This window comes from Armigeres subalbatus, chromosome 1 (genome assembly GCF_024139115.2).
Source record: "Armigeres subalbatus isolate Guangzhou_Male chromosome 1, GZ_Asu_2, whole genome shotgun sequence".
Taxonomy (NCBI): Eukaryota; Metazoa; Arthropoda; class Insecta; order Diptera; family Culicidae; genus Armigeres; species Armigeres subalbatus.
In genome coordinates this window covers 109,898,528-109,923,968 of record NC_085139.1, presented here as the reverse complement: position 1 = coordinate 109,923,968, position 25,441 = coordinate 109,898,528, and the positions used below count along the sequence as shown (strand labels likewise).

At 35.7% G+C, this 25,441-nt stretch overlaps 1 protein-coding gene across 4 annotated transcripts in view; it reads right to left on the bottom strand.

Annotated features, from left to right (window-relative positions):
- The window catches only part of LOC134204790 (protein tolkin-like), a 177,540-nt gene that overhangs the window by 21,534 nt on the left and 130,565 nt on the right, over nt 1-25,441 (bottom strand). For all 4 annotated transcript variants that reach the window (XR_009977983.1, XR_009977980.1, XR_009977987.1 and 1 more), the window contains exons 5-6: nt 6,384-6,793; nt 5,965-6,110 (exon numbers count right to left, since the gene is read on the bottom strand). Coding sequence is in view for 1 of the 4 variants with exons in the window: in XM_062679594.1 (XP_062535578.1) it covers nt 5,965-6,110; nt 6,384-6,793 (556 nt within the window). In the remaining 3 variants the exon portion in view is untranslated. The remainder of the gene's footprint in view (nt 1-5,964; nt 6,111-6,383; nt 6,794-25,441) is intronic.

Genomic DNA, 25,441 nt, shown 5'->3' with positions numbered 1-25,441 from the left:
CAGCTTGTTGGCTCCACCACAAGTCCCCATCCAATTTCCCTCCCTGATGACGACCCTGAAAACCGACAAAAAACAATAAGACATGTCTCACTCCTTGTGCATGGAAATGACAACGAGTGAGAATTCCATTTCCACGTCACACCAAATTGACAGATAACAAAAAGCGAGCAGTTTGAGTTAAGGCAAAAGAGACCCAGCCCTGTTACTGTTAAACTCACTCATAGAGGGTGCGACGATACAACACGGTGGGCATGCAAAGCATAAATTTAAATGTACTATGCAACAAAAATTATGATAATTCATTTGGTATATAAAAGAAGGAGTCTCGGCAGAATCGTGCTCTTTTCTGTGTGATCCTCGAACGAAATTGTAGTGCGCGCGTGTGTAGAGTTCATTTATTAGAGGTTAGAAAGTTGTTAAAAAAAACCTCGCGGCAAATTTCTTAATATCGAAGTGTTGTTTCTATTCTAAACTTTCAGGAATCATTTCAAATCTGCTATAAGTACTTAGTAAAAGAAAGTAGTTAGTAGAATTAACAAGATATGTTTGTGAGTTCAAAGTGTTAATGTGGTTAGTATTGTTAGACCCTTAAGTGTTAACCTAAAACTAATGTGAACCTAAATTATAGTATCCTATGCTAAAATAATTACCACACAAACGAAGAACGAAAACATCCAATTAGCCAGAAATCTAAAGAAAAAGGTAATAGTGACATGATAGCTACAGTGACGTCGCAGGGTATTTATTGGTGGTGTTCAGGCCCGAACAAAGGGCCTTTTTCTTCTTGTTCTTCTCCGAGTATTTCGCAGCACTGATGTCCGGCAAGATCGCCGATAGGCAGCCAGGAGGATTGGGTACACGGGTATCGAGTGAACGAAATGACGGGCGGCCATCTTGCAAAATTGCCGATCGGACCCGTTACTCGTTCCGCCACCATCTCAACTGTAGCGGACAGTTCCACGGCCGCTGGCATCCGTCTTCCGTCACCCAACAGCATGCACGAGCAACGAATCCCAATATTCGTCGTGTCACCCACTCCGATACTCCGTCGTCTTCTCCGGTCTGCAATCCGGCAGCCAAATCCAGTCTGCCATCCGACATCCACTCGGTGCTGCAATCCAGCAGCCAATCTTCGGTTGTAATCCTGTGAGCAACGCTAGATGGTGATCCCACCGTCCTCAAATCAATACCCCAAGCCACCAACGAGTCCTGAAGCTACAACCACCAAGATCCTGATCTATTCCGTCGAACCAGCATGAAAGTATGTACCCCTGTGTGACGTCACTAATAAATAGTTAAATTGTAACAGCTTCAGGTGTAGCCTATTTTTAGAAAGACCAGCCCTGAGTCATATGGTTATTTGCCGAATTTTCGTGTTTCGTCATACCGGGTTCATAACGGAACCGTCAAGCCTCGTCCTTCGGGGATCCTTGTTTTCAAACCGATTCTATGACTTCCAATAATGCTATGCTTGCCTTCCCTAAGTACGGAAAACCTCCATCAGTCGAGTTCAATTTTAAGTCTACTCCTGCTCGAGAGAGTTTATGTTGGTTTGAGTGTGCATGTGGTACGAATGTCCATCAACGACCCTTAGATTCCCGTACCGGTGAGTCAGCTAGTTTCAATGTGCGTAGTTCGAGTTTCAGGGGCATTCTCGAGTTCCTTCGAAACCCGCAGAGGGTTACGGCAAGGTGATGGTCTTTCGTGTCTGCTATTCAACATCGCAAACATTGATGCAGCAACTTCAATGTAACTAAATCTGGTCGCATATGAGTGGCAGTAACCCATGTGGATCATGTGTGCTATTAGGGATACATTCACTCAGATGAGGTTGCACAACTTGTTATTTTTTTTTTCAATAATTGGCTCCATCACGGAGATTGATCAGTAGGTCTTGACTTTATGAAGTTCGTTGGCTACATGGAACCAATGCACTATGGTCCAGGATACAGATTTACGCGGAAACATGCATTTTACGCCAAGACTATATTTTTCAGAAAAAACTGTTGTTCTACAAAATTGTTCGAAATAGTAAGGCCATCATTATGGTGCTACCAAAAAATAGGGTGGCCCATCATATAAAAAAAAATAGAAAATATTTTTTTTATTTCTCAGAGTATTGACATGTTATGTTTTAAAAAGTTGTAGCGCAGCTTATTCCAATCAATTTTGCTAAAAAAACTTTTTCTGCAGCTCTTAAATTGGCTGATTTAGAGCAATTTTACCTAATTGGATTAGGGTGTACCTCAAACAACAGTATTTTTGATCTCCTTTTTTTGTTTTAGATTTCTCGAAAAAGTCGTCTTCAGGTGACTTTTAGAGCTCCAAAAAATGCAACTTTTGATGAGTAAATATGCTCAATATCTTTTTCTAATCAAAAGTTATATCCGTTTTTCTGTCAAAATTACATTTTCTTCATAAGTCGATATCTCCGGTTAGGGCAGATAAAACAAACAAACAACAACCAAACAACATTCATATTCCTTATTATGTCAAAAAATTGGAGATACAGTCAAACCTCCATGAGTCGATGTTCTATGACTCGATATCGACTCATGGAAGCAAATTATTCCATATCAAAAAATATTTTCTGGGTTACTGTGATGGTCCCTCCAAAGAGCTTTCCAAAGATTTCCTATTCCACATCTCGATATTTCCATGAGTCGATGGTCCCTTCAATATCGACTCATGGAGGTTTGACTGTATGTTATTTTTTTATCTCGAGTTTTACCAATTTTACTAAAATCCTGTTTAAAAAAAATGATATACTTAACGCGACAATGAAAGAAGTTACAGATGAGATTCTTATAGCAAAACACGCGTTCCGAAAAGCCCCAAAAATCTTCAGAAGGTGACATTCGTGAAAAATGAGAAATAAAAAATATACAGCTTTAACACTTTTTATAAGTTTTATCATCATCACTGTATTGCAAGATTAACGAGAAAAGATGCATTTTCGGCCTGAAGTATACTTTTAAGGAAAAAAAATTGTTCTACAAAGTTGTTCTGTATACTTGGGCCCTTATTATAGAGTTACCGAAAAATAGGGTGGGCCATTTTATAAAAAAGTGGATTTTAAATTGTTTTTATTATGCGGAATATTGACATAAAATGTTCTACAAAGTTATAGCGCAACTTTTTCCAATCAACTTTGCTATATAAACTTTTTATGTAGCTCTTAAGCTCACTTGTTTAGAGTAATTTTACTTACCAGGATTAGGGTGTCCCTGAAAAAACAATATTTGTGTTCTGCTCATTTCATTTTTAATTTTTCACGAATGTCACCTTCAGAAGACTTTTGGGGCTTTTCAAAACGCGTGTTTTGCTATAAGAATATCGTCTGTATCTTCTTTCGTTGTCGAGTTATATTAATTTATTTTAAAAAACATGATTTTAGTAAAATTGGTAAAACTTGAGATAAAAAAAATAACATATCCCCAATTTTTGACACAATAAATAATATGAATTTCTCTTTCAAATGCCGTGTAAATATATTTTTTTGCTCTGCCCTAACTGGAGATATCGACTTAAGAAAGAAATGTAATTTTGACAGAAAAACGATTATAACTTTTTATCAGAAAAAGATATTGAGCATATTTACCCATCAAAAGTTGCATAGAGCTCTAAAAGTCACATGAAGACGACTATTTCGAGAAATCTAAAACAAAAAAAGTAGATAAAAATACTGTTGTTTGAGGTACGCCCTAATCCAATTAGGTAAAATTGCTCTAAATCAGCCAACTTAAGAGCTACAGAAAAAGTTTTTTTTAGCAAAATTGATTGGAATAAGCTACGCTACAACTTTGTAGAACATAATATGTCAATATTCTGAGAAATAAAAAAAATATTTTCTATTTTGTTTATATGATGGGCCACCGTATTTTTTGGTAGCACCATAATGATGGCCTTACTATTTCGAACAATTTTGTAGAACAACAGTTTTTTCTAAAAAATATAGTTTTGGCGTAAAATGCATCTTTCCGCGTAAATCTGTATCCTGGACCATAGTGCAATGGCAACAATAAGAACTACTCATGCAATCATAGCAAGAAGCGGTTACACAACTTGCCTATTCCTCAACAATTGCCTCAACTACGGATGTTGATCTGCAGACCTTGACTTAACGGAGTTCGTAGACTACTTTTAAACCATGACAATAAAATGCACTACATCAAATGCGAACATATACAGTATTGACCCGATTTTGCCACTCCCCGGTTTTGTCTACCCCTGATTTTGTTTACCTCCGATTTTATCACGTTTTTTACCTAATTTGCCGCAAGCAACAATAATTTTCATGAAATAACTTTCATTGCCTGTAGCTTAATATAAATGATTTATGATTACCTGTCAAGAAGTTTTTAAGTCTCTTCGACAATAAATTACAAAATTCATCAAGGGGTGATAAAATCGGGATACTTATTACTGAACCAAGAAGGGGTCACACAAATTGTGTAATGTTCAATAACTGCCTTCAGTCCACGACAACGAAAATAACTACTTAAAATACAAACATATACCAAGAAGGGGTCACACAACTTGTTTATTCTTCAATAACTGCCTCCATTACGGAGGTTGATCCACCGACCTTGACTCTATGGAGTTTATAGACTACCTGGAGCCCAAAACAACAACAAGAACTACTTTGAATACAAATATATGCCAAGATGGGCTCACAAATCTTGTTTATTCATCGATAACTGCCTCCATTAAGGAGATTGACTATATGGAGTTCGTAGGCTACCTGGAACTCACGATAACAACAATAACTACAATCAACAGAGCCATCAACATCATCGATGGATCATCAAATCGGTCAATTGTGTCAAGATCATGATCAGCAATCCACAGAAGCGCACAACGTAGTGCAGAACCTGGAATTAGAGCAGCCCGAGCTTGATCCGAACGGCATCATATTTCCAACATCGATAAATGGTGAACGTATCATCGGTGTAGAAGAAGTAAGCGTTGCTGGGGGTGTTCTTCTTTTAAGGGCCTGAGCCTGATGCTAATATTGCTACCAAAAAAAAGGCCATGAATGAATAATTCAAATTTTACCTTTATTTTAATTTTCATTATGCTTTAGTCATACATCGATGGAGATGGACTAAAAAAAGAAATCTTCAGTTCAGGTATGTTTCATCAATTATGTTTTCCTCATATCAATTGTAACGTTGCTCAGAGAGATACAGAACCTCAAAGTAGATCTAATCACTGCAAAGAGGATTAAATTACACAATATAATCGTGGTGCAATTCTACTCAGTCAAAAGAGCTGGTAAATCAATGATTTTGACTATGGGAAAATGCTTGTTTCAAACTCCAAGTCAATCTTCCCATGCGTTTTAAATCACTGCTGATTAAGCAATAAATACAGTCTTTGATAATAATATTAATTCTAAAGTAACGTGAAAGTCTTGTTATGCGTGTAACTCGGTATTAAATAGTATACTCTTCTATTACATTATCATGCCTTCCCTTAGATAGAAATAAAAGTTATTGGTCTCGGCCCATGTGTTAATGGGTACGTTATTTAGGGGAAAATGTCAGAGATTCTTGTGCTGGAACACCTTTTCGAGCAATTAAATTGACTAATTCATATCGTGAACATTATTTGATATAATATTTATTCCATTGAACAGCAAACATAAATTTTATCACTCCTTTCACGTTCAAGTTCGACCCTAAATCTACTCCACATCAACAGAATCGACCACAAGTTCATTCCAGTACCGATAATCCACTGCAAATCCACCAAACAACCGCAAGCAATGATTGAACGGAAACGGAAGTGCAGCGTAGGATTTCCATGCATTGGATATAAATCACGTAGCCTTGGGCGCCACGAACAGATAGGAAGTAGAGTACAAACAGAGGGACAAAAAAAATGCAACCCTTCGTTCGCCACTTCGCCTACGAACCATGGACACAGGTATTTACAGTGCATAGGATGGGGATACTTTACCAGATCGGTGATGTTGAGCACGATTCGCTCGCCGTGCGTGGCCGTTATACGCCACTCGCATCTTTCCGGCTCGCTGGGTGGCACTATCGAGTAGTAGCTGGGTGAGGTAAACGAGGCTGAATTTTCCTGGAACGTGCGGCCGCACTCTGAAACAAAGTGGAAGACAGGGATAAAGCGCGGGAAAGTGATTCTATTAGCAAGGATTTGTTCATCTCGGCAGCAATGCTGCACAGTGGTTCGGAAGGTATTGAGAGGAACGTTGAGTTTCAAGTATAATGTTCATAGTTGTACTGTCTTAAACAATTTAAAATAAAAAGTTTGAGTTTGTAACGGAAATGGCTATTAAATGTTTAAAGAAAGAACAGTCCCATACAATGCAACACCCCTTCGAACCACAGTGCAACGCAATCAACACAAACTGGCACATTTGTAGAGCAGATTCGCCTGGGCAATGTCTCCCTCGCTCAGTCGCAGCCTTTGACCGATTTCGGGCCGCTTTCGGCTGGGAATTTCAATCGGAAATATCGTGTCAAGATAGGTTCCCTTCGAGAACGTATTTCGCGCGTAGTGCATGATCGAATCGTAGTCGTACGGCAGTCCCAACGAATTCACCTCGTCTTCGGTCAACTTGTTGAAATTGTACTCCTGGCCGACCATTATGTTGTTCTTCTCGATGACGACGTGGTTTTCGCGATCCGGCCGGGTGTGCTCATGCCAGAAGCCAACGACGTGACCCAGCTCGTGAACGACGATGCCAAACTTGTCGCAGTTTTTCCCAATCGAGATGGCCTGCGGTCCGTTGCCGCGCTTTCCCACGAACGAGCAACAGCTGCAAACGATAGAGAGAACAAGAGTGGGAAAAAATGCCTCATCAATCATCGGAAATTGTAGAGTCTTGTCAGCGAATTGGAGCAGTGTTGAACGGCTTCACCAGTGTTTCTCAACTTGAACTAAACATTACAATCCCAGAAATCAAGTACTCGAGCAGAAGCCATGAACAGAATAGGACATGATTAATATAAGGGAAAAAATTCAAAAAATTTCAAAAATTCAAAAATTCAAAAATTCAAAAATTCAAAAATTCCAAAATTCAAAAATTCCAAAATTCCAAAACTCAAAAATTTAAAAATTCAAAAATTCAAAAATTTAAAAATTCAAAAATTCAAAAATTCAAGAACTCAAAAATTAAAAAATTAAAAAATTAAAAAATTCAAAAATTTGAAAATTCAAAAATTCAAAAATTCATAAATTTAAAAATTCAAAAATTCAAAAATTCAAAAATTCAAAAATTCAAAAATTCAAAAATTCAAAAAATTAAAAAATTCAAAAATTCAAAAATTTAAAAATTTAAAAATTCAAAAATTTAAAAATTCAAAAATTCAAAAATTTAAAAATTCAAAAATTTAAAAATTCAAAAATTCAAAAATTCAAAAATTCAAAAATTCAAAAATTCAAAAATTCAAAAATTCAAAAATTCAAAAATTCAAAAATTCAAAAATTCAAAAATTCATCAAAAATTCATCAAAAATTCATCAAAAATTCAAAAGTTCAAAAATTCAAACATTCAAACATTCAAAAATTCAAAAATTCAAAAATTCAAAAATTTTAAAGTTCAAAAATTCATAAATTCAAGAATTTAAAAATTCAAGAATTCAAAAATTCAAAAATTCAAAAATTCGTAAATTCAAAAATTTAAAAATCAAAAATTCCAAAGTTCAAAAATTTAAAAATTCAAAAATTCAAAAATTCAAAAATTCAAAAATTCAAAAGATTCAAAAACTTAAAAAATTAAAAATCCAAAAATTCAAGAATTTAAAATTTAAAATTCAAAATTTAAAATTCAAAAATTCAAAAAATCAAAATTCAAAATTCAAAAATTTAAAATTTAAAATTTCAAAAATTCAAAAATTCAAAAATTCAAAAATTCAAAAATTCAAAAATTCAAAAATTCAAAAATTCAAAAATTCAAAAATTCAAAAATTCAAAAATTCATCAAAAATTCAAAAATTCAAAAATTCAAAAATTCAAAAATTCAAAAATTTAAAAATTCAAAAATTCAAAAATTCAAAAAATTTAAAAATTCAAAAAGTCAAAAATTCAAAAATTCAAAAATTCAAAAATTCAAAAATTCAAAAATTAAAAAATTTAAAAATTAAAAAATTAAAAAATTAAAAAATTCAAAAACTCAAAAATTCAAAAATTCAAAAATTCAAAAATTCAAAACTTCAGAAATTCAAAAATTCAAAAATTCAAAAATTTAAAGGTTAAAAATTTAAAAACTCATGAATTTAAAAATTCAAAAATTCAAAAACTCAAAAACTCAAAAATTTAAAAATTTAGAAATTTAAAGGTCAGAAATTTAAAAATTCAAAAATTTAAAAATTCAAAAATTCAAAAAAAAAAAAAATTGTGTGATTAAAATTCAGTTTTATTTTGTCATTATATGTACAGTTATTTACAATTGTAGTTCAGCGTTTTCAAATCAATTTAAATCTAGTTGGAACATTAAAGCGTCTACATCAATTCTATCGTTACACTCGTCCACAAAGCCGATGTACTTCACAAACAAGCGGAGAATTTCCACTCGCGCAGCTTTTCCAATTCCTGGCAAAACAGGTCTCTTGAGGTCCTCGAACGACAGTCACCTCCAACCATTCGTGTAGCCGGCTAGCCTCTGCTGTAGGACCGTCCAGGCCGGGCCGACACGAGAGCAACTACACGAGAGCTGGAGCGTTTCAGTTGCCTGTATGTCACAGTGTTGACAGTTCTCGTCCGCCACCCGTTGCATCACGTGCAGAAGCTTCCGATGCTCTATTTCCCCATTCACCAGCAGGTAAAGTTGGGATCGCTGCGATGAGAAAAGCTTTTTTATCCCAATATTTCGCCACGCGCGTGGCCAGTCAAGTGCTGGACTTTCTCGTTCCATCTTTGGCAGTTCGGTTTGCTGGACGAAGTGCCGGTGGATCAGATCGGTGGAGGTGTTTTGTTGGATATGGTGGTGAATTTGGGAAAAATTTGATAGGACTGATTTTAGGTCAGGATTGTCTATTGAAGGGCTGCGAAATGGTGAGTTGACATCCGGGAAGGGGCGCCTAACATAGCTTTGGTCCTCACAAGTTCCAATACTCACGCTTCCACCGGTCTTCCGATGACAATTGACCACCAGCTAAGGGTTGCGTACTTAGCTGGTAGTGTAGCCTGGGCACTGTTGTCCTTCTGACATCAGCTAGAGTGAGAGGGTGCGTCCTGTGGGGTCTGCCTAGGATGTGGTGGGGTTCGACAGTGGGCTCTGTTGAACTTCTACAAAAAGCTGCATGTGTCCCCAAGCAGGCCCTATCAAAGCGACCGTGTGCCGCGCACTAGCCTAGTTCTGGTGTTGGGTAGGACTTTAAACAAATTTGACCCGACTGATCGAGCGTCTGTCCACCAAGGAGGTGCGGCTCCAACAGCGTCTGTTCTGGCATCCAGCGGCTGAGTATGAAATGCTATTCCCCGGAAGCTATACCTAAGATGGCAGCCCCATCCCGGTGGATAGGGAACCTTGGGCCAACAACCTACTGTTCCCGAAACATCAATTTGTTCGAGAATCCGATAATGAAAGAATACGGACTGATTTTACGGCGACGACTCTTAGCGCGAAACAACGGACACGAATAGGAACATGGAACGTTTTAACCCTAGCCCAGCAGGGTAAATTGGCACAACTTGCCAATGAGCCACGACGCATGAAGCTTGAGATCCTGGGACTGAGTGAAGTCCGTTGGCCAAACTTTGGAGAACACAGAACGCCGTCGGGACAAGTTCTAATATACTCTGGTTTACGAGGTGAACACGCTCCCCGGCAACGCGGAGTTGGCTTCCTACTAAGCGCTCAGGCACACTCTGCGCTTATGAAGTGGGAACCTATAAGTGAAAGGATAATCGTTGCCAGATTTAGAACACGGGTCCGAAACCTTACTATAATCCAATGTTATGCGCCAACCGATGCTGCCGATCTGCAAGACAAAGAGAGCTTTTACAGTCAACTCAATGCCGTCGTAGATAGAATTCCGAAGGGTGATATCAAGATCTGTTTGGGCGATTTCAATGCGAAGATCGGATCCGACAACTCGAACCATGAGCGCATTATGGGACGCCATGGTCTCGGAGAAATGAGCGAAAACGGAGAGCTGTTCGCAGAATTTTGTGGTAATAACGACATGGTGATCGGGGGATCGCTCTTCCCTCATCGACCGGTTCACAAGGTCACGTGGGTCTCCCGTGACGGCTTTACAGAAAATCAAATCGACCACATCTGCATCAGCCGAAAATGGAAACGGAGCCTTCTTGATGTACGGAATAAACGTAGTGCCGATATCGCGTCTGATCATCACCTCCTCATCGGCGAAATACGCCTGCGCATTGCGCGGATTCGTCGGCAGGAGGAAAGAGTTGGACGACGATTCAACACACTCCGACTGGAAGATGCCACGGTGAAACGGTCCTTCGTTGAAGAACTGGAGACGCGTGCTGCAGATATTCCGGAAGGTGGCAGCGTGGAAGACCAATGGACCGCCATCAAGAATGCCTTCATCGCCACCAGCGAGAACAATCTGGGCGAACTACGCACCCAGAGAAAACAATGGATCACCGAGGAGACCTGGAGAAAGATAGAGGAGCGAAGAGAAGCCAAAGCCGCGATAGAGCGATCAAAAACCAGAGGAGCCAAAGTTCTAGCCCGCCAACGATACGCGGCTCTTGAGAAGGAAGTAAAACGCTCATGTCGACGGGACAAGCGAGCGTGGGCAGACTCGACCGTGGGCCTCCTCTACGATATCTCACGACGCTTAAGCGGGGCGAAGATGAATGCAACGATGCCTGTGAAAGACGCGAATGATCAGTTATTGACCGACCCAACTGACCAGCTGAAACGCTGGTTTGAGCACTTCGAACAACTTTTTCAAGTGCCAGCCAGGCCATCACCACCTCGGCATGATCTGCCTAGGATCCGACGTATAACACGCGTCAATACCGAAGCTCCATCACTGCTAGAGATTCAAACAGCCATCCAAAGCATGAAATCGAATAAAGCCCCAGGGGTCGACCGCATATCAGCCGAGATGCTCAAAGCTGACCCCATGACATCCGCTCAACTACTGCATCGTTTATTTCATAATATCTGGGACACCGCAACTTTCCCGGTCGACTAGATGCAAGGTATCTTAGTAAAGGTGCCCAAAAAGGGTGACCTGACTGTATGCGATAACTGGCGAGGCATTATGTTGCTGTGTACCGTTCTCAAAGTTCTGTGCAAAATTATCCTAGCCCGGATCCAGGAGAAGATCGATGCGACTCTACGGCGGCAGCAAGCCGGATTCCGTGCCGGAAGATCCTGTGTGGACCATATTGTCACGCTCCGCATCATTCTGGAGCAGGTCAACGAATTCCAAGAGTTCCTTTACTTGGTATTCATTGACTACGAAAAAGCTTTCGACCGTCTCAATCACGAGAATATGTGGGGCGCCCTGAGACGCAATGGAGTTCCTGAGAAAATCATCGGCCTCATCGAAGCACAGTACGAGGCCTTTTCGTGTAGAGTGCTGCACAATGGGGTCCTGTCCGACCCTATCCGGGTCGTAGCTGGTGTGAGGCAAGGATGTATCCTATCACCGTTACTGTTCCTCATCGTAATCGATGAGATTCTGGTAGGTGCGATTGACCGTGAACCAAACCGCGGGCTGTTATGGCAGCCTATAACCATGGAGCATCTAAACGACTTCGAATTGGCTGATGACGTTGCACTCCTCGCGCAACGGCGCTCTGATATGCAGAGTAAGCTCAACGACCTTGCCGAGCGCTCCTCTTCGGCAGGTTTAGTCATCAACGTCAACAAAACCAAATCGTTGGATGTAAACACGGCGACTCCTTCCAGTTTCACAGTAGCCGGGCAACCAGTGGAGAATGTTGAAAGCTTCCAATATCTTGGTAGCCAAATGGCGTCGGACGGCGGTACCAAGATCGACATAGGCGCACGGATCAAGAAAGCAAGGGCTGCCTTTGCGAGTTTAAGAAATATCTGGAAAAACAGGCAGATAAGTGAACGCACCAAAATACGAATTTTCAACTCTAACGTGAAATCTGTGCTGTTATACGCTAGCGAAACATGGTGTGTATCAGTGGAGAACACTCAACGGCTGCAGGTGTTCATTAACAGATGCCTGCGGTATACAATTCGGGCCTGGTGGCCTCACAACTGGATCTCAAACAATGAGCTCCATCGTCGTTGTCACCAGAGGCCGATAGCAACAGAAATTCGGGATCGGAAGTGGGGCTGGGTCGGCCACACTCTACGTAGGGGCGGAAACGAAATCTGTAAACAAGCATTAGACTGGAACCCAGCGGGACATCGCAGCAGAGGCAGACCCAGAGGCTCATGGCGGCGAAGCCTCAATAAAGAAATAAAAGAAGTCGACCGAAATCTAACCTGGCAACAGGTTAAAGCGATAGCCGGGCAACGCTCAGGATGGAGATCTTTCAAGTCGGCCCTTTGCACCACCGGAGGTGTACAGGATCCGTAAGTAAAAAAGTAAATTGTCTATTGAAATTGCGGGGCGAGGAATTGCGTGGAAAAGAAGGGATTTATAGTAGGGAATGGATTCGATCTCTTGCAGATGTCGATTGGTAGCCAGGCTGCGACTTTTCAGCGAGAACACGTGCAAATTCAAGCCACCGTTTTCTTTCTTCCGAACTAGCTGCATAATCGGAACGCGCGCGAGCATTCCTCTCCACAGAAACGTCCCCATCGTAGCTGTGATTTTCGCCGTGTGAACACCAAGCGGAGGCAGCACAGATGAAAGGTACCACAGCTTCGACGTACCGAATGTATTTAGTATTATCACCCGCTGGTGCAGATTCAGCCTGCGCAAGGACTGCAGCCACATTTGCTGTGAGAACTTGCCCGCCACCGCATCCCAGCTGAGTGTGGTCATCAGCCTTATCGAGTTGGCGAAGGTAACACCCAGAATCTTGACTACGTTGGCTGTTTGTAGCCACTGGGTACCAATTTCGTTACCTTCGAAAAAGCCAACATTCACTGCAACCGTTTTTCGCAAATTCAATTTTGCGCCGGCGGCAAGCCCAAAGCGACGAAATATTTCATTCATCGCTTCTATTTGCCACGATGACGTCACAACCACGCTGATGTCGTCGGCGTAGGCAACGAGCAGATCATCCCCACATACTTGCTCAAGCCTACACACCAGTGGGTGAAGATAAAGCACGAACAGGTGCATGGACAGAGGGTCGCCTTGCCGCACCGACCGTGCGATCTCGAACGATGGAGAGAGGTGCCCATTGATGAGCAGCCGGGATGTGGACCGACTGGCTATATGCGAGAGAAGAGAGATGAGTTCCCCGTTGAACCCGAGCGACCGCATGGTTTCGAAGAGGAACGAGTGCCGCACCCGATCGAAGGCGTTCTCCAGATCGAAGCTGATGAGCTTACCGGCGCGACGGTGGTGACGGACATTGGCGATTCGATCTTTCAGAGCGAAAGTGGCCTGGAAGATGTTTCTGCTCTGCGTTTGAACATTTCTGTCCGTTGCTTAGGACGCGGTGGGCCTCCATAACGCGTTCCATCCTGTTTTTCAGGATGCAGGAGAGCAATTTATAATCCCTGTTGAGCAGCCCCCCCCTTCTTAACTAACACGATGACGCCCTCCACGAAGGCGTGGGGGAGATTTCCGTTGAGTGCTTCATTCATAAGCATGTTCAGCTCACGGTGGATGACATTGAACATCCGGAGATAAAATTTTCGTGGGATCCCGTCGGCACCGGGGGATCGTTTGGGTGCGCTCGCTCTGATAGCAGACAGAATTTCTGCTGTTTGTATCTCCTCCATGCACGCTTCGTTCAGTGGGTCGTTCGGTGGGATAACACATTCGCAAGCAAAATCGTCCCCGGTGTTGGCATTGCCGTTGTTTTCTGCTGTTTCTTCTGAGTAGAGACTCGAGAAAAAATCAAACAGATTTGCCTCGATCGCTTGAGGCTCGACGATGATTTCGTCTTCTCCCGTCTGTAACTGCGTGATCGTGGTTTTCTTCCGTCTTCTATCCCCCAATTGGAAGATTGACATTGGCTCCCCTGCCACGTGCGTCTCGTTGATGCACATGAACATGTGGGAGAAATTACGCTGCAGTGCCAACATTTCTCCTTTCAGCCGGTTGATGGTGGTTATGGTTTGTGGCTGCAGATAGTAGCCGTCGTACGCTAGCCGTAGTTGCGCATAAAGGTGCTGGTGTGCGTCGTGGAATTCCTCGAAGACGGTTCGAGATTTCCACTTGAAAAAGGACTTGATTTTTGGCTTAGCGTACGACAGCCACCATTCCATCCACGACCCGTAGTTTCTGCGCTGCCGGGTCCAATATTGCCACTTATATCGGAACTCAGCAACGTTTTCTTCGGTTAGAAGATGCGGTCGAAGAGCCCAGAAACCGCGCCCGGGCTCATGTCCCAGTGGATGGAGACAGAGTCTGAGCGTTAGCGCTTTATGTTCTGTAAAACAACAGACATGCGTGTAGACGGACTGCAATTTGTCGCAAAGACCGCGGCTCATGTAGAACCGATCGAGCTGAGATCGCGCGTTTCGACAGACATACGTAAAACCGGCATCACGTGGACATAGCTTCTCCCACACATCATATAGCTGCAGCTGCTGTACAGCGGTTTTAAGAGAAGGACTGGTGTTCGGGCTGGACGAATCGCACGCACGCAGCACGCAATTGAAATCGCCAGCTACGATGACGTTCTCGGTGTGGTGGCGGAGATAATAGGCAAGCGTGCCATTGAAGAACTCCTCTCTAGCAGCGCGCTGAGCAGTGCCGGAGGGAGCGTAGACGTTGCAGATCGTTGTGTCGTGCACTCGCAGCGCGATTAGGGAAGATCCATAAAGTACGTCACGCAAAATTTGGCTATTTTCAACCCCCCCTCCCCCCTTCGTCACACTTTTTGTATTAAACCTCTAAAATTTTTGTATGAGTCGTCACGCTGTTCGGAACCCCCCTCCCCCCTAGGAGCGTGACGTACTTTGTGGATGGCCCCTTAGTCAGCTGTCCAGGCTCATCTCCACGTGAGTGATATGGATGTGCTCCTTCACCGCAACAGCTGTGCCTCTTCTCGTGTGGTCCACATTCGCGAAAACGACAAAGCCAGGCAAGGAAAGCTGTTCGTTCTCGACTTCCTGCAGACACACGATATCGAGGTTTTGGCTGCTTATGAAGGTTCGGAGTGCGTTCAGTTTTGCGGGGTTCGTGATCGTGCCGATGTTGATGGATGCGAGGTTGTAAGACGTGAGAGCCATTTATGGAAGAAAGTCCACATCCTGCTCGTCGTCACCGTCGTTGCATCGCTGTTTCTTGCCGGGCGGGCGTCCTCGGCTTCGGCTGCTTCTCGTCGATGTGGATGAATCGTCCGTGTCGTTGCCGGCGGTTCGGTCTTTCGATCGCAACGCTTTTGCTGGCTTTTTGAATATGTCAACCAAGACCACTTCAGCGGTCTGTGGTTGTGTGCGCAACGACGACGATGTGCTGCGCGCGATTTGTGTTTGCAACGGGTTGGGAGACACCGTTCGTGCAATGGGCGCAGTCGGCTGGCTTGCAGTTGGGTTTATTCACGCTAAAAATGAACTACTCAAAATTGAGTCGAATCCGACTCATTTTCATTAAAAACGGGACAACTCAAAATTGGAGTAAAAGATACTACTTCAATAAAATGATGATTGCACTTAAACTAGGAGTCTGTTTGACGTAAAATGCACTTAGATAGATAGATAAACTTGATTCGCATCTGTCGTATTAAAAATTGATGGAAGGCCAAGCTTAACTTTCGCAAAATCATCATTTTATTGAAGTAGTATCTTTTACTCAAATTTTGAGTTGTCCCGTTTTTAATGAAAATGAGTCGGATTTGACCCAATTTTGAGTAGTTCATTTTTAGCGTGTGGACTAGCATTCGGGCCGACCAAATGCCGAGCGGTATCCCACCGAACTCGAACCCTTCTCCCCATGTTAGCTCTCGCAGCGAAAACACTTCACCGAACGCACTCAAGAATTCCGCGATTTTTTCTTCGGGGACGTTTTCTGACAGGTCGTGTACTTTAACCTCTACACATCCATCTTCCATGGTGATGCGAAGCTTGTATTTTTTCCCCGCGTGCTCCACTTCATGCTTCTCGTCATGTTCTTGCACTATTCGTTGTGCGAACCTTTTCAAATGACGGCTTCACCGGGAAACTCGAATAGTCAATACGAAAAGTATTTTCTCGCCTCATCGCGGATCACTAAAACGCGCGACGCGGCACAGACGGAATCGAACTTTAACCACTGTATTCGATCACTTGACTTTCCAAGAGCGCAATCGGAAACACGTCTGCACGTCTCAGAAGCTGAGCGGTATCAAAAAATTCAAAAATTCAAAAATTCAAAAATTCAAAAATTCAAAAATTTAAAAATTCAAAAATTCAAAAATTCAAAAATTCAAAAATTCAAAAATTCAAAAATTCAAAGATTCAAAAATTCAAAAATTTAAAAATTTAAAAATTTAAAAATTTAAAATTTTAGAAATTTAAAAATTTAAAAATTTAAAAATTTAAAAATTAAAAAATTTAAAAATTTAAAAATTTTAAAATTTTAAAATTTAAAAATTTAAAAATTTAAAAATTTAAAAATTTAAAAATTTAAAAATTTAAAAATTTAAAAATTTAAGAATTCAAAAATTCAAAAATTTAAAAATTCAAAAATTCAAAAATTCAAAAATTCAAACATTCAAACATTCAAACATTCAAAAATTCAAAAATTCAAAAATTCAAAAATTCAAAAATTCAAAAATTCCAAAATTCAAAAATTCAAAAACTTTAAAATTAAAAAATTTAAAAATTCTAAAATTCTTAAATTTTAAAATTCAAAAATTCAAAAATTCAAAAATTCAAAAATTCAAAAATTCAAAAATTCAAAAATTCAAAAGTTCAGAAATTCAAAAATTTAAAAATTTAAATATTCAAAAATTCAAAAATTCAAAAATTCAAAAATTAAAAAATTCAAAAATTCAAAATTTGAAAATTCAAAAATTCAAAATTCAAAATTCAAAATTTAAAAATTCAAAAATTCAAAAATTCAAAATTCAAAAATTCAAAATTCAAAATTCAAAATTCAAAATTCAAAATTCAAAATTCAAAAATTCAAAATTCAAAAATTCAAAATTCAAAATTCAAAATTCAAAATTCAAAAAACTCAAAAACTCAAAAATTCAAAAATTCAAAAAATTCAAAAATTCAAAATTCAAAAATTTAAAATTCAAAATTCAAAATTCATAAATTCAAAATTCATAAATTCATGGTTCAAAAATTCAAAAATTCAAAAATTCAAAATCAAAAATTCAAAAATTCAAAAATTCAAAATTCAAAATTCAAAAAATTCAAAAATCTAAAAATTAAAAAAATCAAAAATTCAAAAATCCAACAATTCAAAAATTCAAAAATTCAAAAATCAAAAATTCAAAAATTCAAAATTCAAAAATTCAAAATTCAAAATTCAAAATTCAAAAATCAAAATCAAAAATTCAAAAATCAAAAATTCAAAATTCAAAAGTTCAAAATCAAAATTCAAAAAATTCAAAGATTCAAAAGTTCAAAATTCAAAATTCAAAATTCAAAATTCAAAATTAAAAAATTCAAAAATTTAAAAATTCAAAGATTCTAAAATTTAAAAATTCATAAATTCAAATTACAAAAATTCAAAAACTCAAAAATTCAAAAATACAAAAATTCAAAATTTCAAAAATTCAAAAATTCAAAAATTTAAAAATTTAAAAATTTAAAAACTCAAAAATTCAAAAAATTCAAAAACTCAAAAAATTCAAAATTCAAAAATTCAAAAATTCAAAATTCAAAAATTCAAAATTCAAAAATTCAAAAATTAAAAATTCAAAATTCAAAAATTCAAAAATTCAAAATTTAAAATTCAAAATTTAAAATTCAAAATTGCAAATTTAAGAATTTAAAAATTTAAAGATTCAAAATTTAAAAAATTTAAGATTTAAAAATTTAAAATTTAAAATTTGAGTTTAAAATTTAAAATTTAAAATTTAAAAATTTAAAATTTAAAATTTAAAAATTTAAAATTTTAAAATTTAAAATTAAAAATTTAAAGATTTAAAAATTTAAAAATTTAAAAATTTAAAAATTTAAAAATTCAAATATTCAAAAATTCTAAAATTCAAATATTCAAAAATTCAAAAATTCAAAAATTCAAAAATTCAAAAATTCAAAAATTCAAGAATTCAAAAAATTCAAAATTCAAAATTCAAAAAATTAAAAAAAGAATTCAAAAATTCAAAATTCAAAATTCAAAATTAAAAAATTAAAGTTCAAAATTCAAAATTCAAAAAAAATTCAAAAAAATTCAAAATTCAAAATTCAAAAATTTCAAAAATCCAAAATTCAAAAAATTCAAAATTCAAAAATTCAAAAATTCAAAAAATTCAAAAAATTCAAAATTCAAAAATTCAAAATTCAAAATTCAAAATTCAAAAATTCAAAATTCAAAAATTCAAAAATTCAAAATTCAAAATTCAAAAATTCAAAATTCAAAATTCAAAATTCAAAAATTCAAAAATTCAAAAATTCAAAATTCAAAAATTCAAAAATTCAAAAAATTCAAAAATTCAAAATTCAAAAATTCAAAATTCAAAATTCAAAAATTCAAAATTCAAAATTCAAAAATTCAAAAATTCAAAAATTCAAAAATTCAAAATTCAAAATTCAAAATCAAAAATTCAAAATTCAAAAATTCAAAATTCAAAAATTCAAAAATTCAAAATTCAAAAATTCAAAAATTCAAAATTCAAAATCAAAAAAATTCAAAAATTCAAAATTCAAAAAATTCAAAAATTCAAAATTCAAAAATTCAAAAAATTCAAAAATTCAAAATTCAAAATTCAAAAATTCAAAAAAATTCAAAAAAATTCAAAGTTCAAAATTCAAAAATTCAAAAATTCAAAAATTCAAAAAATTCAAAATCCAAAATTCAAAAATTCAAAATTCAAAATTCAAAATTCAAAATTCAAAATTCAAAAATCCAAAAATTCAAAAAATCCAAAAATTCAAATTCAAAATTAAAATTCAAAAATTCAAAATTCAAAATTCAAACCAAAAATTCAAAAATTCAAAAATTAAAAATCATAAATCAAAAAATTAAAATCATAAAAATCAAAAAATTCAAAATTCAAAAAATTCAAAAAATTCAAAAAATTCAAAAATTCAAAAAATTCAAAAATTAAAAATTCAAAAATTCAAAAATTCAAAATTTAAAAATTTAAAAATTTGAAAATTCAAAAATTCAAACATTCAAAAATTCAAAAATTAAAAAATTCAAAAATTCAAAAAATTAAAAAAAAAAAAATTCAAAAAATCAAAAACACAAAAATTCAAAAATTCAAAAATTCAAAATTCAAAAAAAATCAAAAATTCAAAATTCAAAAATTCAAAAATTCAAAATTCAAAAATTCAAAATTCAAAAATTCAAAAATTCAAAAATTCAAAAATCAAAAAATTCAAAAATTCAAAAATCAAAAAATTCAAAATTCAAAATTCAAAAATTCAAAAAATTCAAAAATTCAAAAATTCAAAATTCAAAAATCAAAATTCAAAATCAAAAATTCAAAAATTCAAAAATTCAAAATTCAAAAATTCAAAAATTCAAAATTCAAAAATTCAAAACCAAAATTCAAAATCCAAAATTCAAAATTCAAAATTCAAAAATTCAAAATTCAAAAATTCAAAAATTCAAAAATTCAAAATTCAAAAATTCAAATTCAAAATTCAAAAATTCAAAAATTCAAAAATTCAAAAAATTCAAAATTCAAAATTCAAAAATTCAAAAATTCAAAATTCAAAAATCAAAAATTCAAAAAATCAAAATCCAAAAATCAAAACTCAAAAATCCAAAATTCAAAAAATTCCAAAAATCAAAAATTCCAAAAAATCCAAAAAAATTTTAAAATCCAAAAAATCGAAAAAATTCAAAAAATTCAAAAAATCAAAAAAATCCAAAATAAAAAAAATCCAAAAAAAATCCAAAAAATCTAAAATCCAAAAATTCAAAATTCAAAATTCAAAAATTCAAAATTCAAAAATTCAAAAATTCAAAAATTCAAAAATTAAAAATTCAAAAATTCAAAAATTCAAAAATTCAAAAATTCAAAAATTCAAAAATTCAAAATTCAAAATTCAAAATTCAAAAATTCAAAAATTCAAAAATTCAAAAATTCAAGAATTCAAAAATTCAAATTCAAAAATTCAAATTCAAAAATTCAAAAATTCAAAAATTCAAAAATTCAAAAATTCAAAAATTCAAAAATTCAAAAGTTCAAAAATTCAAAAATTCAAAAATTCAAAAATTCAAAAATTCAAAAATTCAAAAATTCAAAAATTCACAAATTCAAAAATTCAAAAATTCAAAAATTCAAAAATTCAAAAATTCAAAAATTCACAAATTCAAAAATTCAAAAATTCAAAAGTTAAAAAAAAAACGAAAATTTAAAAATTCAAAAATTCAAATAGGGGAAAATACCTATTCTTGGCAGTCTAAGACATTCGGCAAATTGAATGATAAAAATAATGAATAATTAGACTAAAATACAGGTACAGTTCAACTGGTATACAAATGTATGCTCTTTCTTTGATGATTAGTGTTCACTAAATATAACAGCTTGTACCACAAACTCAGTAAATTTAATATAAAGTAACAGGTCATCGTTTCTTCTATTGGCATAGCAATTTCTATTATCAGCAATGAGTTTGCTCCCTTCAGCAACTAGACATAGAAGTAGAAAACTGGCAATGTATTGGTGCAAAATGCTCGTTGTTTATATCCTCCAGTAGCAAAATTCATTCATATTAATCGGCCGCACGCTCATCTCGCTTCACTCAATTTTTGAACAAACCTTATTATTTATCAAAACTGGCTTAAAACAAAGCATGAATTTTATGTCATGTAAACAGATAGACAAAAGCATTTAGACACATTGTAAAACAAATTTAACCATTATGCGGCCAACAAAAAACAGACGTGAATGGCAGATAGGGTACCCGTGTACCCAGATGTTGACATTTTCATAACTTTTACCATTTTCAACCTATTTGAATAATGTTTTGGAGAAGGGAAATTATATGCCTTTTGCCCACTTCCAAGATTTACATCTTTTGTCTTTTCAATGCCTTAGAGTCTACACGCGTTAGCAAAAGTCTATCAACCAGTTTCAAATATACAACTTGCTCTTTGCTGTCTTTAGATTTGAAGGTCCTTACATGATATGTTTGCTTCTTAAAAAAAAATCATGGGGGTTGTGTACAAGACACGACCGCTCGACGTAAACTACGTAAAACCAAATCTATATACATAAGAATGAATTTTTGTCTGTCTGCCCTAATGGTCCAATGCACCGAATGAACACAATGACGTTTGAGTCGGGCGCTGTTTACTAAAAATGAACACTTGCATGAACTCGATGAATGAAAAAATATTCATTCTTAGTAAACAGTGCACCGCTAAAACGTCAATGATGAACTCGGTGCATTGGACCATAGACTAGGAAACGGCATGAACATTTGTATGTAGAGGTTTTTGGGAACGATGAAGATTTTTATAATAGACCTGTGCAGGTGTTCATCGAATTCACTTACTCGATGGATTTTGACATTTGAGCGGGTCGTCTTCTCGAACAAAAGTTCATTTTGCGTTCATTATGCGACCCGCTCAAACGTCATAATTTCTTGGGGAAGTTCATTTTGCGTTAGTCTATGGTATTAGACTAGGAATGGGCGATCTCGATCCGTTTTTTCTTGGATCGATTTTTTAAACTCGATTAATCGATTTTTTGAATCGATTTATTCTGGGCGATTTTTAATTGAATCGATTTTTTTGTATCTTTTTAGCGTGTGTTTGATATGCTCACAAACACATTCTCTCGCTCTATTCCAAAGTGTGCTGCTGTCAAAGAAAACGAACAGTCCCGATTTTATTTAGTGAAACATAAAGCAAATATTTCATAAATTTGCTCTTTGTGGTGATAATCAAGTGGTGATGAAGTATAATAAGTAGTTTACGTACTTAATTCGTCGTGTCATATGCATTAAAGAGAGGAAACAGGCGATCCAAAAAAGTAAGTAACAGTTTGCTTTTCGTGCGCTGCTTTCTTTGGCAATGCAATAATGGCAAGAATTTTGTAGGTGCAAATTTGTTTCGGTGATTAACTCGTCAAATCTTGCTACTTTTACACAAACAACTTATTCAAATGAAAGCCTAGACTTGAAATTGTGTGACTGAATCAAAATTATGTTCATAAATAGTGTATGTTTGCTGGAAAACGCAAATATTGTTGAGGGTGCCAACAACTGTCGCACCCTGCCAATGCCGTATTCTACCCTATTCAAAAATTCAAAAATTCAAAAATTCAAAAATTCAAAAATTCAAAAATTCAAAAATTCAAAAATTTAAAAATTCAAAAATTCAAAAATTCAAAAATTCAAAAATTCAAAAATTCAAAAATTCAAAAATTCAAAAATTCAAAAATTCAAAAATTCAAAAATTCAAAAATTCAAAAATTCAAAAATTCAAAAATTCAAAAATTCAAAAATTCAAAAATTCAAAAATTCAAAAATTCAAAAATTTAATTTGAACGGGTTAACCAATTTACGAAAAATATTTCACTCATTAATTTGTCTTAGGATTCTCTGTGTTTATATTTACTTAAAGTTGGTCAGAGTAAAAAAAAATGTCAAAATGCAACTTTTTCATGAGTTTTGAAGAAAGCTCAAACTAAAAGCAATCTAGAGTGCTACACTGCAATCTACTAAATGATTAACAGTTTGGCGAGAGAAAAAGAAAACACAAGCGAGAGCGGGCAGGTTTGTCTAGTCTTAAATATAAAACTTAAATTTTAAAGTAGACATATGTTTTGAAATTTGACACACACAAGAGTGGGTATTTTGCGCATTTTTGAGTACATTTAGTTAACAATTTTTGTAGTTTAAGTAATTTGAAATCTTGGAAATTTGTAATTTAAAAATTGGAAAAATAAGAAAATCTGTTATCAAAAAAATTGAATTTCAAATACTAAAAAATTGAAAAACAAAAGTATAAAAGTTTATACAAGCTTTCAAAAAAAAAAAACTAAGTTTCATCTAAGCACCAGTCTAGCGTACTGAGGGTCGTGGGTTAGAGTCCCATCGAAGGGGAAGTGGTTACCTCCAATACATTCTTCAAATCAATATCTTCTACATAATGTACATATTAACATATGAGTTTTCAGAACATTGTAAATTAATGTCCAAGTCGGGTGGTTCAATTCCCGGAATATAGGCAATTAACTTTGATTGAACTGAACCTGAGTTGCGTGCTCTTGTCTACGCAATGCGGTCGGGTCTGAGCTTGATAGCTCACACAAGCTCACTTGACCAGTACAGTTGCTGATGACGAATGTGTGCAGCCTACCAGACATTCTCAATACTCACGCTCCTCTAATATGAACGTTTACCATACACATGTGGTAGTGTTGGCTTGACAAAATGAATTGCGAGTGATTTGACCATGCGTCCAATTTGGGAATCTCGAGCTCGTTCAGTAGCCGCTAGGTTGCGAAGGCCGACGGAGATCCTTCGTAGCTTAGTCGGATGAAGCATCAGTCTAGAGTTTTCAGAACATTGTAAATTAAGTTTCATTAAATTAAAAATTCAAAATATTTAAATATTGTGAAACCAAACATTGAATAAGTTTTTAATCTTGTTTCAAATTCTAAAAATTTGCAAAAATTTAAAAAATTTATGTTGTGTTTTAAAATTTAAATTTTTTAAATCTCTTAGATCGTGAGATAAGCCAGACACGGTCCAAAAATCCTTAAAATAAAGGCAAATAACAGCATTTTTTTTTTGTCTTTATTTAGGAGACTTTCAGCCCGAGGCTGGCTCATCTCCAGTCAAATAAAAGCTTTGAATTGAAATTCAATATCTAGAAGTCTTAATTTAGTATAGTTTTTATTAATTCACATCTTTCACAATTTTTTAATATAGGGGAAATGACCGCTTTGGCAGGTTTTGTTCTATTATTGTCGTATATTATGTATTTCATAAAAGTCGGTCGACAAAAACCCCCTGCCAATAATAGAACAAAACCTGCCAAAGCCGTATTTTTTCTTATATTCATTCTTTTGCTTTCATAATTTCAAGTATTTTTGAAATCTCCGAGAATTCCTAATTACAGTCAAACCTCCATGAGTCGAGTCGATATTGAAGGGACCATCGACTCATAGAAATATCGAGATATGGAGTAGAAAATCCTTGGAAGGCTGTTTGAAGGGACCATCACAGTAAACCAGAGAATATTTTTCAATATGGCATAATTTGCCTCCATGAGTCGATATCGAGTCATAGAACATCAACTCATGGATGTTTGACTGTATCTCATTGTCTGAAACTTGATTATGCATATGTACAACATGTGATAGATTTAGTTCGGAAAAGGTATTGGAGGGTAACCGCCCCTTCGGTGGGGTTTGATCCCACGACCCCACGGGCGGTTACCCTCCAATACCTTTTCCGAACTAAATCTATCACATGTTGTACATATGCATAATCAAGTTTCAGACATAGTAATTAATTTCCATTCCGGGTGGCTTAATACCCGGCATATAGGCAATTAACTTTGAATGTACTGTATCTCATTTTTAAATTAATTTTAAACATTTTCCAGGTTTTACATTTTCTGATTTAAAATTTTCAAAAATCTAATAGGGTAGAATACGGCTTTGGCAGGGTGCGACATTTGTTGGCACCCTCAACAATATTTGCGTTTTCCAGCATACATACACTATTTATGAACATAATTTTGATTCAATCACACAATTTCAAGTCTAGGCTTTCATTTGAATAAGTTGTTTGTGTAAAAGTAGCAAGATTTGACGAATTAATCACCGAAACAAATTTGCACCTACGAAATCCTTGCCATTATTGCATCGCCCAAGAAAGCAGCAGACGAAAAGCAAACTGTTACTTACTTTTTTGGATCGCCTGTTTCTTCTCTTTATCGTGTATGATACGACAAATTAGGTACGTAAACTACTTTTTACACTTTATTACCACTTGATTATCACTACAAATAGCAAATTTATCCAATATTTGCTCTATGTTTCACTAAATAAAATTGGGACTGTTCGTTTTCTTTGGCAGCAGCGCACTTCGGAATAGAGCGAGAGAATGTGTTTGTGAGCATATCAAACACACGCTAAAAAAATACCACCCACAATTCCATGTGATTTGATTTTAGCAAAACTACGAACAAAATATCCGGCGTTGGCATTTATTTTAAAAAAGTGTTAGAATACAAATGCTTCTATTCAGATTTTTACTCAGACCATGAATTATATCAAAAGTGATAGCCACACCGTAGTA